Genomic DNA, 15,858 nt, shown 5'->3' with positions numbered 1-15,858 from the left:
AAACTTGAACTTGCGGTTTTGGGCAAGCACAACATATACTGTCAAGACTGAATTCCGTCGCGGATGACTGAGACAGATTTCCGTCAGCACACACTCAATTCTGCCAATAACGAGTTTTTTTCAATAACGTTTTATTTTTAGCCTCTCTTTGTGAATATTTTTCTGAATTACGAATCGCACTATGCCGAAAAAACAAACAAACGGAAAAATGACGGGATCGCTAACCTTGGAGGTTTTTTCTTTTTTTCAGTCAGTTTCTGCGTTGGCCCAGTTTATTCTCTCCTTGTGAATCATTCGTTAAAACAATTTAATTTTTTTTCAGACAAATGTTGCAACGGATGGCAAGGATTAACATGGATTGGTCTGAATTGAAACTTGAAAAAGTAGGGCCAATCTTTACGAGTTTTAATGATACTAAAAAGTTCCGAAAGTAACGAGGGTCTTTAGCACCCTTCTGCCATCGTTATAGTTTCGGAGGCTCGCTACTTTCGGGGAGTCCATGTTACTTTCTGATGGCTAAAACGTGTACTCCACATGGGCACTTGAAAAATAAAATAGCAAAAAATGAGAAAGGAATACTTTTTTTAAAAAAGGTAATGTATATCCTGTACTTTAAGAGTTATGAATAGGAATGTTAAATAATCATTATTAAAATAAACTTCGGATTTAATTTGTTCAGTGTATCTATCGTATCCGGTTATTTTTTGGCAAAAAGGGAAATTCGTTTTGAGTGTCTCTTTTTTCGCAGGGTCGTTATTTTATTTGCTAACACTTGTGACATTTTATCGCTACTTTCGCAGGTTGGCTACTTTCGAGGGGTCGTTTAGCTTTTGGAACTTTACGGTAATCCGGCAAAAATCACTAAAGCATTCATGGTTTAGTGTTTCCTGATGAAATTTGTTTCACATCGTCTTCATTACTCTCAGACGGGAGCATTTTGCGTGTAGGTAAAGTGATGACTTCAGCACAGAATTGACCAGTTCCGATGGCGATATATTAAAATTCATACTTAGCTGCGAGGTTTTGGAAATAAAACAAAAGACTGAGCCTCAAGACGATTACTTTTGTTTTATTCCCCCAAGCCTCGCAGCCAATTATGAATTTTATCTTTGACCTTGGAAACAGTGATGTCCTCGTGAGGAACGCGCGGGTGGAGAGTCTGGGAGCTAGACGGGCAGTCGACAAAGGGGGAGGGGTGGGGAAATCAATTTGAGCTGAGCAAATGGCGGTTGAACCTGAGGCGAAGAAGAGCCGTGTGGAGCTGAGGTATGGCGTTTTTACGTTTTGTTTGTAAAAATCTTGCTATTAGTTTTGTTGTGAAGAGAGCTGGTTAATATTTAAGCTTATATGTTAGGCAATTTACTCTGGCGGTCTTCCACCCTGATCAACACGTGCTGCCTGGTTGCTGCCTGCGAGCCGCCGGGGTTTCGGAAACTTTACAAGTTGCCTGAATGTCTCTTGCAAGCTTACAACAATAAAATACGAAACTATGCATTTACCCCGATTAGTTACAATATTCCTCTCCAGTTTGAAGTAGTTTTACTGATGACATAACCCCATGTGCCCAGTTATGCCCAGCCGGTGATTGGGTAATAACAATCGTACCAGTCCTTTCCACACATGCTGATAAGCGCTTGTGAAATACTGATCGCCCTCTTCATCTCGACCCGGCTCTTTGATTAACATCTCCTCCTCCGGCTCCTCTGCACAAGCGTGACCTTGAAAATGACTAAGTAAGTTTTTATACATTGTTGTAAGTTGGTAGCACATTTCTGTTTGTACAGTAGAATTTCAGTGAGTTGGCATGGAGGATCCACTTCGAAATATGCCCTGTTGGATGTTTGACTTCTATAGAAGCAAATTACCCTAAATTTGGGTTTTATATTTCTCTTTCTGTACTTAAGGTCGTAATTTCGTGTCTGCAAATAATTGGTTTACTTTTGAACCTGAAACAATACCCTGTCAAGACAGTAAAATTACTGACTTAATTACTGACTTTGCCCCCGGGCAAAACCCTATCCTTTGGACTGAACATAATTTGCCCTGTTAGTGGAGACCTCCCCTCTGTGAAGTAATAGGTTGAAACCCAAACTCAGAGATGCCAAGCTCTGGAAATCTAAGATCTGGAAACTCTTCCTTTTGCATTACAACCCCCCTCCCCCCCAGGAGATTTGGTGCTTTAAGATAACCGGGAGACTGGGAGATTTGATGAAAAACTTGGAGACTCCCAGGAAAATCGGGAGAGTTGGCAGGTATGTGTGGACCACTCAAACTTACTTCATAAGTTAACTAAAATTAGATATGTCGGACTTAATTGTTTCAAAATTATGTCAATCCCCCCCCCCACAGGCAACAGTGGTCGACTTTTTTATTGATCAGCGACTTAAAACAAAGTGAAATAGGAGTATTGTTCTATTCTAATTTACTGATTGTGTAGTAAAATAAATTAAAAATGCCGTAAACAGGTCACAAGCCTGACTCACACCCTTTCCACAAAATGTGTTTTGGTCTTCATAAAGTATAAAAAGGGGATTTGGTGTGCCTACAAGACATTGTTTCGTTGCTCAATAAAATTCCCTTTAGGCCAGAGGGTTTGTTTGCCATAGTTTTCTACAAAGCATGGGATCTGAATTGTTATTTTAACAGTCGGCGAGTATGAGAATTCCCGTCAGCTTTGACATACTGGACCCATCTCTTTGTGTTGCTTGGAGGATATTAACACTCCTATTAAAAGCAACACAACTCTTTTGGGAGAAAAGTTTTTTATGGCAACATTTTTTGTTGTTGAAAGTATATCATTTTCACCACACCATGTTAGCTTTAAATATATTTCCGGCCATTTCAACTAGTTAATCGCATCCTCGTTGGATCGCACCTCCCCATAAAAAAACCTGGCTATGGGCCTGCTTCTCATCCTCAATATTATTTTGCACATCATCCCCTTGGCTGTAAGTAAAGATCTCTTTTTTGGAACTTAAGAGCCCTTGCAACACCTTTCCATCCATAGTCTATCTGAGTACCTCCCGTAGGTCACGTCCCTTTTGCGCTGGTTGCGGGAGTTTGAATGGACAAGTTAACTGAACTGTACAGTCTTCTGTTGGGTACATGTACATACACCTTTTAAGTGGTGATCAGTGTTCTTGTATCTGTAACTTTCCAGCCTTCCAGTCATTGTGAATTGGTATTTTTCATCAACAGGGAAGGAATTGTCCTTGGAATGGGAAATCCTCTATTGGATATCTCTGCCACAGTGGATAAAGATTTCCTTGACAAGTATGTTAGCATAAAGTCTGAATAGACAATAATTATTAATCTTTCAAATTCTCAATTTTGTATTTCTTCTGTATCTATTTAACCCAAACTTTTAACAAGCCCCTCCCCCTAAAAGTAATCAAAGCATTAGAAAGTAAATTTGTCTAACTTGATAAGAAATCAGTCCTTTTTAGAACATATTGTCTACTGGTAAACATGTATTTTAGAACGCACAGTACATGTGATAAACTGTTCCTTTCATAGACTGCAAGCTCAAGTTACTTAATTTTCATCTTTGGCAATTTAACAGTGTCAACAGTGCTTGCTTAGAGGCTCTTCCCTACTCATTCTCCATATCCTATTTGAATTCTTTCTTGGCTTTGACCTTTTCTTTGGCTCACTCTCTCATTTGTACTTTCATAAACGTACAATAAACAAATGACTAAAAGTAAGTAGCTAAATCTATATGCTTATTTTAAAGATATTTTTGGAGGTTTAGATCTTAGAGAAGGTTGCTTTGTGATAGTAAGTTCTTAAACAGATACAGTTGACTCCTGATAACTCAAACCCTTCTAGGGAAATCAAAAAAGGTTCGAGTTATCGGAAGTTCGAAGCAAATGAGGAAACAAGCAAATGGATGGCCGAGAGGGAATGCAAGTATCATGTACACTTCACTTCAAGGACAACAAAAAATGAAGATTGATATGTTGAAAAAGGAATATTATGTAACACAGCTTGATTAATATTCAGTGATGGAAAATGAATTTGAACTCGAGTGACAAAAAAAGTAAAGACAAAGAAATGACATGATTGTTTTCAGATAAATTCAATATTTTGGAGTTCAGTACATCTTTTTTTTTTCCAACTTCCCATGCGCTAAAAACACAGTTTGAGTTATAAAGGGTGAAATTATATAGAAATGATCTCAAGAGAAACAAAAATTAATTTAAGTTATTGGGAGATTCGAGTTATTGAGTGTTTGAGTTACCAAGGGTAAAATTACAGTAAATGTATTGAGGAGATCCAGGGGAAATCGACTTTTGGTTTGTGTTAGTGCGAGGTTCAAGTTATCAAGGGTTCGAGTTATTAAGAGTCAAATGTATTTAAATTTGCCTTTACAGGTATGGACTAGATGCTAACAATGCAATATTAGCAGATGAAAAGCACCAGCCCCTGTGAGTTCAGAACATAGTTATATTGTTTATAAGCTAGACAGTACTGCCATAGCTACATGTACCTGTACAGAGAGTCAGTGTTAAAATATGTTTCAGTTGCATCATTTCAATTGAATACCATTTTCATCCATCCCTGAAGTGTGAAATGAATTTAGTGCATCTATAGATTTACTTTTGAAACATTAACACTTTGGTCTGCTCTGTGTCACTTCTGTTCAATGAAATGTTGGAGAATAGAAAGTGAAGTCAACAAGGTTTATTCTCAAATTGTCATTTTTGGAAGTCCCTTTAAATACAATTTTTAGCCTCCATCCTGAAGGTATTGATGATGCCCCCATCACATGCACATGGTGAACCTAGGAGTATTGCCACGACCCCCCCCCCCCCCCCCCCAGTGGGATGCTAGTCAGTAACAGTTTTACATAACCCTTTGGCACTCATCTAAAGGGGAGCGAAGTTTCTTGTCTAAGGAAATGACATGAAGAATGAATGAAACAACAGAATTGAAGGGCGAGGGGCAAACTTCTTGGCCATTGTTTAGTCAGCCAGTTTAGTCACTTACTTAAAAAATTTAATAATCTAATTTCGGAATAAGTGCTAAATGAATTGTGGTTTTCAGTTATAAAGAAATGGTTGATAAATTTAATGTGGAATACATCCCTGGGGGTGCTACACAAAACAGTATGCGAGTTGCTCAGGTGAGTAAATGTAATATAATTTCTTTACTTTGCCAAGAGAGACAAACAAAAAATGAAAAAAAAAGAAAGAATGAATTAAGGGAATGGGGCAGTGCAACTATAACAGGTCAAGCCGGCTGTGCTCTAGGGAAAATATGAAGAGCGCCTAGTGCTTTGAACCTGTAAAATCTAGGGTGCTCAGCGTATGATTTGTATGAAAAAAACTAAGATTTTCTAGTTGCCGAAGGGCAAAGGTTAGGTGCCAGGGGCCACCGGGCTCTGCTAGAGCACAGCCCTGCAGGTACAATTAGCTATCAGCAAAGGTAAGGTTATAGTTTGCAGCATTTAGGCATTTTAACTTTGATATAGTGCATTGTATTTTAATCACTTTTGATTAGTTGCTGCTGTAGCTTTGGCAGTATAATATGTTTCTTTCATTTTTGTCCTTATCACTTGTATTACTAATGCTACAACTGTAGTTACAAAAAGTATTCCAACAAGAAGGGGGAGTGAGGGAGGAAGTGATTTCATTGCATGGCCCTTTATATAATTTAATTTGGTGAGGCACAAAACAGATACCAGTTCCTGGCTCAGGGAGAAAGCCGTAGAAAGAAAATGTGTAGAGACAGCTAAAGTGGTCTTGAACAACAGAGGAAATTGCAATTAGAGATGCCATTAAATCTGTATGTGAACTTTGGACACAATTAATTACTTTTTGAAACCTCTTCCAATTTCTTTTTTCCTGTGAGATGGAAAGTACATTTTGGATTATTTTGTACTTTTTTACTTTGGGCATACAAAAACTGATACTTGCACCTAAAACAATTCCTAATATGTTATTTATTATTAATTTTGCATGGTATTCATTTTGTACCTTATTATAGTGGCTCTTAGGGAAAGATGCAAAAACAACATCATTTATGGGTTGCATTGGTAAGTTGTGTGAAGTTTATTTAAAGGCCAACTGAAAATGCCTGGTGCATCAAAGACAGGTTTTTGCCTGAAATTCAAATTCTCTCACTGCCGTTAGCCATTCTCACTGCAAAACACCCCCTCCCCCACCCTTGATAAGTATTAGGACAGGGAAAGATATAAAAGATGAAAAAAAATTAGTAAGTTAGGTTATTTTATGTGACCTAATTTTTTACAGTTCTGTGGAAAATCTGCATAAATTTTAGAAAATTAGATCTTATGGAAATTTCATGCATGGAGGCAGTATAGCTATTTGACTTAAAAATTATAATCTGCTGCTAATCAATGCCATGATCTTCCATGCACCTTCTGTATATGTATTGTTTCTTTGTAGGAAAGGATGAATTTGGTAAAATTCTGTCTAAAAAGGCCACAGAAGCCGGTGTAAATGTAAACTATTTAATACATGAAAAAGAACCCACTGGAACGTGTGCTGTCTGCATAACAGGAAAACACAGGTACAGTTTGCATTGCCTGCTGCTCATATATACACTCTCCAAGGTTTCATTTGACTCTTCCCTTTCCCCTCCCAAAAGTATATCAAAATAGATGGGAAGATTTGCAATGTACGGTACATCTGATTTGGAAATACATTTATTATCTAGTCCCTGATTAACCCATATTTTCTCTGAAGTGCAATATAGTCTCAATTTTTTCATTTCATTTGCATTCCTTGCAAGAAACATTGTCTAGAATGTGTTTCTCCAGTTTTCATTTTATTTTGACCCACTCTGGACACTAGTCTATCATCCAAAACCCTCATTGGGTCTCTTCTAAACATTTGTATAACTGTATTTGATAGACAGCCATACTGTGCAACTTTTGATGGGTTAATAGCCCTATGGTTTAACAATTAAAATGAAATCTCTTTGACAGTACTATAAGAAGGTTTCATTATATTGAGGTTCTTTACCATCTACTGGTATTTGTCTATATTGCTGGGCTAGGAATATTGTTGGTTATGCTGAGTACTTTGTTATTTGAGGTTTGTTAAATCGAGGTTCCACTGAACAATGAGTTTTTCTGAAATAGATATTTGGTAAATTTGTTTGCATCATTAAATCTTTGCAGGTCTCTTGTTGCAAATCTTGCTGCAGCAAATTGTTACAAGAAGGAAAGCCACTTGGACAAACCAGAAAACTGGGCATTTGTTGAGAAAGCTCAATATGTTTATATAAGTGTGAGTATGTTAACCACAAAAAACACTTCAGAACTTATTGTTAATTTTGCAATGAAAAGTTGGTCAGAGGCAATAGTGTGGTTAAGCACCTTGTTGACTAAAATCTGTTGCCCTTGGACCCCTTACTCAAGCTGCTTTCTTCTGCAGACCTGATAAAGAATTAATAACTCCTGGGGTTTGTAAGCAGGATTTATGGTACAACAGGCACCTTCTGCATTAAATCTTTTGTCAGGAGGTTGCTTGGACAGAACAGCAGATTTTGGCTGTTACATTTAATGCTACTGTAGACCAACTTTGGAGGGTTAAGTGTTTTTAAGTGTTTTTCATTTTCTTTGCTTCTAGGGTTTTTTCTTAACAGTATCTCCAGACTCGATTGTGAAAATAGGCAAGCATGCTGCAGAGAAAGACAAGGCAAGTAATTTGAATTGATCTACTGTGCTAATATTTTATAGGTTTACTTGAACTTAAATATTTATTATTATTATTGTTATTATTATTATTTTGGTTTCAGCTTTTTATGATGAATCTCTCTGCACCATTTTTGTGTCAAGCTTTTAAGAAGCCAATGATGGAGGCTTTGCCTTATGTGGACATTCTGTTTGGAAATGAAAGTGTAAGTAAAACAATAATATTTGAAAATGAAAGGGTGTTAATCAATTTTAAGCATATCTCATTTGAGTTCCTGGAGGGATCTATACCTGTTAACTCTCATACAGTTGAAGCTCCCATAAGTAGACATCAATGGGGTACAGAAAATTGTCTTAAACTAGAGCTGGGACCCGTTTCTCAAAAGTCCCGATAATTAACGGGCCCGGTAAGCTGTCTCCATTTACATTAAAGATCCAGGTTCCAATAGTTTTGCATCTAAAGTGATAAAACTATCAGTTAATGAAACAAAATGGAGTAGTTTGCTTGCCAGGACCTCCGCTCTTATTCTTTATATTTCGATTTGAATATTTGATTTTGGGCGCGAAAAGTTACCGGGACTTTCGAGGAAACAGGCCCCTGGCCATTTATGGGAGTTACCTACATAAGTGGCCTCAAGCACTCTCAAGTCATCTCCCTTCAGTGCTAATCATCATCATTGTCATCATCACCAATGCGGCCACCATGACCATTCTAATCATTATCATCATCATGGCTACCTCCACGGTCCTCATCATCATCATCATCACCACCACCACCACCACCACCACCAGCCTCATCTTCCTCCTTCTCCACCCCCTCCTCCTCATCATTATCATCATGGTCATCGTCACCATGATCATCATAAGTGGCCTCTAGCACTCTCCAGTCATCTCCCTTCAGTCCTTATCATCATCATGGCAACCTCCTCCTCATCATCATCATCATCACCACCACCACCACCACTAACCTCATCTTCCTTCTCCACCTCCTCATCCTCATCATTATCATCATGGTCATCGTCACGATGATCATCATCATCATCAACATCTTCGTCATCATTGCCATTTTCGTCATCAACATCCACCACAACCACCACCACCATCATGTTCATCATCATCAGTAGCATCATCATTACCATCACCATTATCATCACCACAAGGTGCATAAAACCGTCATTTTGTATGTCCAACCTGCCCTGTCTGTGCCACTGTTTCGGCCATACTCAAGTTCATCCAGCCTGCCTTGTCACCCCTTCAGTCCTGTTAACCTTCAACTGGACTGATCGACTGACTAACTGAAAAGGGACTGCTTACAGCGTAATTATAAGATGTGGTGCTCTTAACACTCCTGCTTCATTTTGAGACTTACATACTGTTGATGTGTTCATCAAGTACTGATAATTCAAGAAGAAGATGGCTGTGAGCAGTGTAGAGGAGCAAAGAGAGTTGTAGTAATTTGTTCAAGCTCAGGGTCATTGAATTTTGATTTCTTTTACCAAGAAAGCTCCTGGCCTTTTTTTAATACAAATTTGCCTTAAAACATGGTGTAGAAAATTAATTTAAGTGTGAAGTAAAACCTTTCCATTTAATTCCTGTACAGGAAGCAGCCGTTTTTGCTAAAGAACAGGACTTTGGAGTAAGTACATTGATGTTACTTCCAGAACAAGTATTGTTTGGATATTGCTACACCAGGTTCATTCTCTCCATTATAAAATTTTTGACCACCTTGCACATACTAAACATAAAAGCAGTGTTGCATATAGCTGCATTTCAGTGGCGGATCCAGGGGAGGGGCCCTGGTGGCCCACTCCCCCCCCCCCCTTTATTTTTAGACCAAACTGAGGCCCAAAGGGCCGCAAAAAAACTTTTTTTTTTGAGGCCCCCCCCCCCCCCCCCACCTTCTTATCTGAAGGTCTGGATCTGCCATTGCATTTGGCCCCGTCCACCCGACCCCGGACATTTTTGAAACCGCATCCTTTCTTACCCGGGCTCGTGTGGATGTGGCCTAACGGTTTAAACCAATTTAGAGAGCGGTTTCAAAAAGATGAGGTTTTGGAGAGATACATAAATAGATACATATTTTATTTTGTTTCCCAAAGGGGCTTTACACAGACAATATAAGGATGATACTGATTTAAAAGCTTAAACTTCCAAGACTGAAAACCCAGACTGCATTCGATGGTTACCAGCTTGAGCTAACTAGTACTTTTTACTTGTTATAAATTCACCAGACAGAAGACGTAAAAGAAATTGCAAAGAAAATGGCCGAGTTAACAAAAGTCAACGGGAGTCGTCAACGTATAGTGGTGATAACGCAAGGCAAAGAACCAACCATTGTTATTAAAGGTACTCAGGACACATATTTGTGATTATAACATAGGAGGAACTTTTGTCAGGGTCAAATTAGTCTGCTACACAGCCGTTTTTAGTGGCGACACTAAAAACGACTGTGTAGCAGGTCAAATGAACTTTTTAGCTTAGAGCTTATCAGATGAGCGTTACACCCATGCCCATGGGGGTGGTACAAATGTGACTCACGGGATCCCACGGGATGGAGGCCCTTCTCAGCAAACCCAGAGTCCATGACTAGAAGACACCAGGGGTGGTCACCGCCAGATTTTTGTTTCGGTCTCAGGGTTAGTCAAATCAATCAGTTAAAGCGCTGTGAGGTGGGGCCTTTGGTTTTTCCTCCTTGATGGGAACTGGAGAGCAGGCTTTTAACCAGACATTGAAAACTGGCCGTCCAGAAGGCATGTTTTGTCATAAAATTATAAGAGATTAAGTGAATTTTCCTTTTATGTACTCCAAAGATGGGCGTCCATAGGACGGCTGGACACCCTTCTGGCTGAAACCTTGCTGGAGAGTCAAAAACCATTTGGAGCACGTGCACAATCCCATCAGTTATTTTAAGACAGTGAGTTTTGGTCCTATCGGGATTTTACCCCGAACTCCCAGTCTGGTGCTCTGTTTTTGAATGTTGGCAGTAAATTCTTTCCCAATCTTTTTGCAGATGGTAAAGTCACAGAGTACCCAATCATTCCAATCAAAGAAGAAGATATAGTGGACACAAATGGAGCTGGGGATGCATTTGTAGGAGGTAAGATATCGAAGTTGTATAGCTTTTTCTTTCTCGTTCTCCCCGTTGGAGCTTCTTCATACAGCGTCACTTTGCTCGTTGGTTTCAGAGGAATTCCGAAGGTCTTCTCTTTTTTTATCATTTGCGAGCACAAAAGTTGAAGATTCTAACCTCTGTTATCCGCTGTTAATCTATGGAAAGTTGCAGAAGCTAAGCAAGTGAATTGAAATCAAAGTTGTCATTTTCACTTTTCAGTGTTTATAAATGTACTACCAATATGGTTAACTGAAGTTGACATACGTTTTCCAAAATGTGTAAACAAAAGAAGCTTTGAAAACTGAAACCTTGCCTTCAACGTGTCTTTGCGGATACATTTGCTCTTGTTTTAACCTCTTTACAGCGACAACCTACCTGCCACGGCCACTCTCCTCTGTCCTCAAGGCGCTCGGCTTGGAGTGATTCTATTGCTTACTTTCATCTGCTATCGCATTTTGGGCCAGAAGTCAGAACACTACATATACCTGACCTTGAAATTTCCATCAGTCTTGCGTATGTCTGTGCCATTTCTCTCCTTACTGTGTATTTTGTTGCGTTTTTAAAACTCTTTTATCTGCTTGCAGGATTCATCAGTCAGCTTGCTCAAGGAAAACCCATCGATGAGTGCGTTCGCTGTGGCCATTATGCCGCCAACTACATGATCCAACAGTCTGGTGTCACAATGACACAACTGCCAAACTTTTCATAACGTCTCATGACGGAGGAATTGTTTTGGTGTTTCAAAGTGGCAAAATAAATAGTTTTTTGAATTCACCAGTGTCTTGTTTGATAGCCCTAAATCTTTGACAAAACAAACGGATAACTACGACCCCACCCCCCAAAAAAGGATGGGAAAATGGTGCGTTTTGGCCTTCACGCGGCTTCATCCTTGATTGTCGGGGAAGGGGGAATTCCGTTTCCAACTTATTCTGTCCAAGATTTTAACTTGTTCCGGGCTCTTAGGTGGACGGGGAAGTTCAAAAATGACGTGGTAAACGTATTCGTTACTGTCTTTCATCTCATTCGTTTTCTTGGCCTCTTTCCGACTATCCGAGAGTTCATTGAAGGAGGGTCAAAAAACGTTACAATACTCACACTAGTCAGAGCTTGCTCAAGGCTCATTTCAATCCAGGACTAAGTGAATTTAGATAGATCCCTTAGGGTCGTGTATGATGGCAATTAAATCGACGTTAAATTCACAGGTGACGGTTTTCTGCAGTTGACGATACCCACCTTGTCTCTCTCTCTCTTCGAAAGCAATATAATACGGAGCTTAAGCAACGACGACGGCGACGTCAGCGAGACCGGCATATAAGCAGTAGGTTTAGATTGGCAAAACAACAACTTTGCACGTGCATCATTTGTTCACACGGAACTGTTGAACCGTAATATTTCCAAGAAAAGCGAGTAATAAGACGACTCGTAAATCCATGTTTATTTGTGACATAAACAGTAGTAGGGATAAAATTATCTCTTTTTTGCGCATGAATCTCATTAACTCGCGTCGAAATCCATTATCGACATTGACCTCATAGCCTTTTGCCTTAATCTCATGAATAAAATGCGGAGAAATCTCATAAGTTATGGTCATATGCTCTTTGTAGGTTGTTTTACCGGTTTGACAGGTTTTCTAGTTATTTCAAGGTCGATGAATTTCTTGGTGTTCGATTAGCTGGCTAGAAACTAAGAAAAGTCACTGGTTAGTTCATGGAGTTCAAACTCGTCTGTTATTTAGAATTACTGAGACGTAAACGTATTACTGTAGACAACAAACACTAAATTGCCCCAGGCTATAGCGTCATCGGGTTAATGTGTTCCTCTGCAAGATAATGAGAATCCCCCGCATTTTATTCATGAGCTGATAAAGACAAAAGGATAGGATGTAATTGGCGCCGTTTATGTATTCCTGTGCAAGTTAATGAGATTCCTAGGCAAAAAAACAGATGATTTCATCCCTATTATACTACTTCAATTGTGACCATTCCTTTTCCAAGGGTGATATTGCCTTGCTCTATCGAGCAGTCTAGCCGGCCGTTTCTCTTGCATGGGTAAGAAGCAGGTCTGTAGGTATTTACGGCTACGGTTTTGAACACGGTACACTCCCGTACACCAAGATGGGTGTATCGTAAGGTCTCTGTTTAGCCAAACATGAAATGGGAAAGGTGCTCGTGTAAAAAACAGGTTCTCTGTTCCCTCGTTGCGCTCAACACCCGTCTCCTCTCCCTCGCTCGCGTCTGAAAATACCTCCCGGTTTGCGCTTGGCTTCAAAACTCTTGTTATGCAGGTTAAGTGTGCCGATTACGGCCGTTTCTAGAGGAATTTTAGAAATTTCACAAAGCAGTTGAGGCTTGGTTGAGACAGAAACATGCATATAATCATTCATAGGCGCAGTTAGAGAGCAGACCATTTAACACCTTAGGCACTGAGGTGCGCGCGTCTTAATAGGCTGATTTAGCAACAGAACGTGAACGTCAGTCGGCGACGGCGCGCGCAAATCAAACAATTGGCTTGACCAATGGCAGAGCGGCAAATTGAGCACCGGAAGTCGTGTTTAGTCCTTTCTGCGCGCTTTCCCGTCGTCAACTGACGTTCCTGTTCTGTTGCTAAATTAGCCTAATGTGTCGCTGTGCTTGCGGCGTACTAGTTAACCACCCCAGTAATACAACTGCTCTTTTTGTATGACTTAGTCTTTTTTACCGTGGGGCACATATGGGCATTCATGTGTTGAAGCCTTCGATTTCTCAGAACTTTCAATTCCTTACAGCCTAAAAAAGTGCAACTGCGGATCTCTTTAGAAAATGCATTGTAATCTAACTCATGACAGAAAAGAAGAGAAAAGAGAAAGAAGTAAAATTATCATGACCAGCAAGTCGCCTTTGGACTCCGGTTAATTTGTGTAGGAACTGTTTCTTTATAACTTACTGAAGTTCTATCTCGTGCGCGCACAATAAAGACGTGCGCGAGATCATGGAATATACGTCATAGAGATGAAAATGATGTCATAAAGGAAAACAAATGCTGTCTTTTCAAGTTGCAGGAAACTTCTTCCGACTGAAACTCGAGTTTTTGAATTTGTCCGCGCAGAAGTTCGGTCTGCATGCAAAAGAGAGAAATAATTTTACATTAAGGGCATTTCTCTGGCAGGTAGGGAACCTTTGCAGATTTCATTTTTTTAGTTCTATATTTTCCCTTTAATGCTTCCAAAAACTTACCATTGATGTACTATTTTGTTTTACACCAGGGAAATCACAATGAAGAGTGGAATCATTTTGATGTTCATTTTGCTAGCAACAGCAAGTCCTACTGGTCAGTCAGTTTCCCAGTCCAGTCATGCTCTAGATGGTAATACGTGGCCTTTGAATCGTCTACCCTTGCGCAGTGGTGAGTTGGCTACTCGTGATCTGCTTTTTGTTTTTGGGTGTCAGAGGGATTATTTTTAAGAAAACTGCCCTGCCCCGTTGGTCACTGTCTGGCTCTAAAGAACCAAAACGCCGTTACACAGCAGTCTCGACTTTTACCTTTCGTTTTCTCTTCTCCCCTCTTTTTCGCTTTTCTGAACACGTTTTTTTTTTTCGTTTGCTGGGAGTACAAGACTTTATTTCGGTAAGATTAGTTCCTGTCCAGAAGGCTTTTAGAATCTTAAGGTTAGATGAAAGGAAGTGCACGCAGGGTAGTGGAACAAGATGTTCATTGTAATTTTCTGGTCAGCTTTACATGTCTTTTTTCGCCTTTTTTCTTCGGCCTCGACCTTAACTGAATCATGCTCATTCTGGTATGGTTTGAAAGATACTTCTTACCCCTGCTCGAGTTAGATGACAAAGTTTTCCTTACATTGACTATCAAACCTGATGGTGCAACAAGCAATACAAGGAACGTAGATTCACACGAGCAATTATAGGGAAGGCTCGGTGGGTTAAGGGACGGACCATAAGAAAAGTTATTGGGGGGTGGGGAATTTTCGAGCCGCAGGAATTTTTTTCCTTTTAAAAGTCCTTGTATGAATTTTTTTTAGGCCATAGCATGAATATCTTTTAGGGTTAATTGGCGTGCATGAATTTTTTTCATTTTATTTTCCCTTGCGCGAATATTTTTTTTGTACTTCGCCCCCCCCATAAGTTTTCTAATGGTCCGTCCCTAAAATAACTTAAATAGAAAATACATAAAACAAATTCTATTGAATCATAGTCTCAGTCTGATTCTTATTGTTTCTTTCAGACTTCCTTTTGCCATCATTTTTCACTGTATTTGGCAGTCTGTTAACGCTGTCACTGATTGCTATGAGCACTAAGAGTTCTGTGTGGCCTAAGGTTCATTCTCAGAAGAAGACTGCAACCAAAACAGAGCAAAACTATTTCGTCACACCATCTTTCGTCACACCACTTTACGTCAACCGCATCACGCAAGCAAGGCTACGATTAGCGCAACACAGGGTCGCGCAAGTTAGTTTTACCATTGGGCTCCCGAAAGACAGCAACTCAGAAATCGCCACTCACGTTGATTTTGAAATATGGAAAAAGAAGCGTCAAAACATTCGTGAGAGGCGAAAAGAAAGGCTTGCGAAAGGACCCAGGATTGACCCAGAAAAGTTAAGGAAAATCAATCAAGAATGGCTTTTGTTTTACGGATTTAAGAGCTGCGATATTTTCCACATGGAAAATGAACTTGACAATATTGTTTCTAAAGTGCCTCGCGTTCTCTCAAAGAAAAAGAAAGTTATTCAGTTTGACAACTGTGTGAATGTTATTTACATCGAGAAAAACAACACAGGTCGTCGAATGAGCCGATGGGAAGCACCCAGGCCCGATAGTGTTTCTTCCTATGAACTCACATCTCATTGTAAAGACGATGTTGTGTAAAAGCCATTTCTCCCGCATATATCAGCAGCAAATAAAAAGTTTGATAACTAATTTGTGTCACCTTTCTTGCCAGAGCGTATGTGAATGGATAGTGTGTGTGTGTGGGGGGAAGAGACAAAAAACGTCTGCTTGGGAGGCTAGTCCATCAGCCGATTGGTCACATCCTGCCCGAGATACAAAAGTTGTCTATAACAAAACAAAAAAATGTACATCCGACTATAAGCCAC

General features: G+C 39.7%; 2 protein-coding genes across 3 annotated transcripts; both read left to right on the top strand.

Annotated features, from left to right (window-relative positions):
- Positions 1 to 1,194: 1,194 nt before the first annotated feature.
- LOC140935611 (adenosine kinase-like) lies at positions 1,195 to 11,549 on the top strand. Of its 2 annotated transcripts, none has more exons than XM_073385175.1 (13): positions 1,195 to 1,266; positions 3,199 to 3,273; positions 4,374 to 4,427; positions 5,047 to 5,125; positions 5,989 to 6,037; positions 6,411 to 6,534; positions 7,148 to 7,256; positions 7,599 to 7,667; positions 7,768 to 7,869; positions 9,264 to 9,299; positions 9,895 to 10,009; positions 10,674 to 10,760; positions 11,360 to 11,549. In XM_073385175.1, the coding sequence occupies exons 1-13, from the start codon at positions 1,223 to 1,225 to the stop codon at positions 11,482 to 11,484; spliced, it is 1,068 nt and encodes a 355-aa protein (XP_073241276.1). In that variant the 5' UTR covers positions 1,195 to 1,222; the 3' UTR covers positions 11,485 to 11,549. The 2 variants fall into 2 exon arrangements, with proteins under 2 accessions (XP_073241276.1, XP_073241277.1); XM_073385176.1 differs by lacking the exon at positions 1,195 to 1,266 and adding an exon at positions 1,629 to 1,733.
- Positions 11,550 to 14,019: 2,470 nt separating this feature from the next.
- LOC140932735 (uncharacterized) lies at positions 14,020 to 15,650 on the top strand. Its single transcript, XM_073382251.1, has 2 exons — positions 14,020 to 14,156; positions 14,991 to 15,650. Exons 1-2 carry the CDS (start codon positions 14,027 to 14,029, stop codon positions 15,629 to 15,631), a joined length of 771 nt encoding a protein of 256 aa, XP_073238352.1. The 5' UTR covers positions 14,020 to 14,026; the 3' UTR covers positions 15,632 to 15,650.
- Positions 15,651 to 15,858: the final 208 nt, after the last annotated feature.

The sequence above is a fragment of the Porites lutea genome, chromosome 4 (assembly GCF_958299795.1).
Source record: "Porites lutea chromosome 4, jaPorLute2.1, whole genome shotgun sequence".
Lineage (NCBI taxonomy): Eukaryota > Metazoa > Cnidaria > Anthozoa > Scleractinia > Poritidae > Porites > Porites lutea.
The sequence above is the reverse complement of the archived record's forward strand: the minus strand, read 5'-3'. Positions and strand labels throughout refer to the sequence as shown.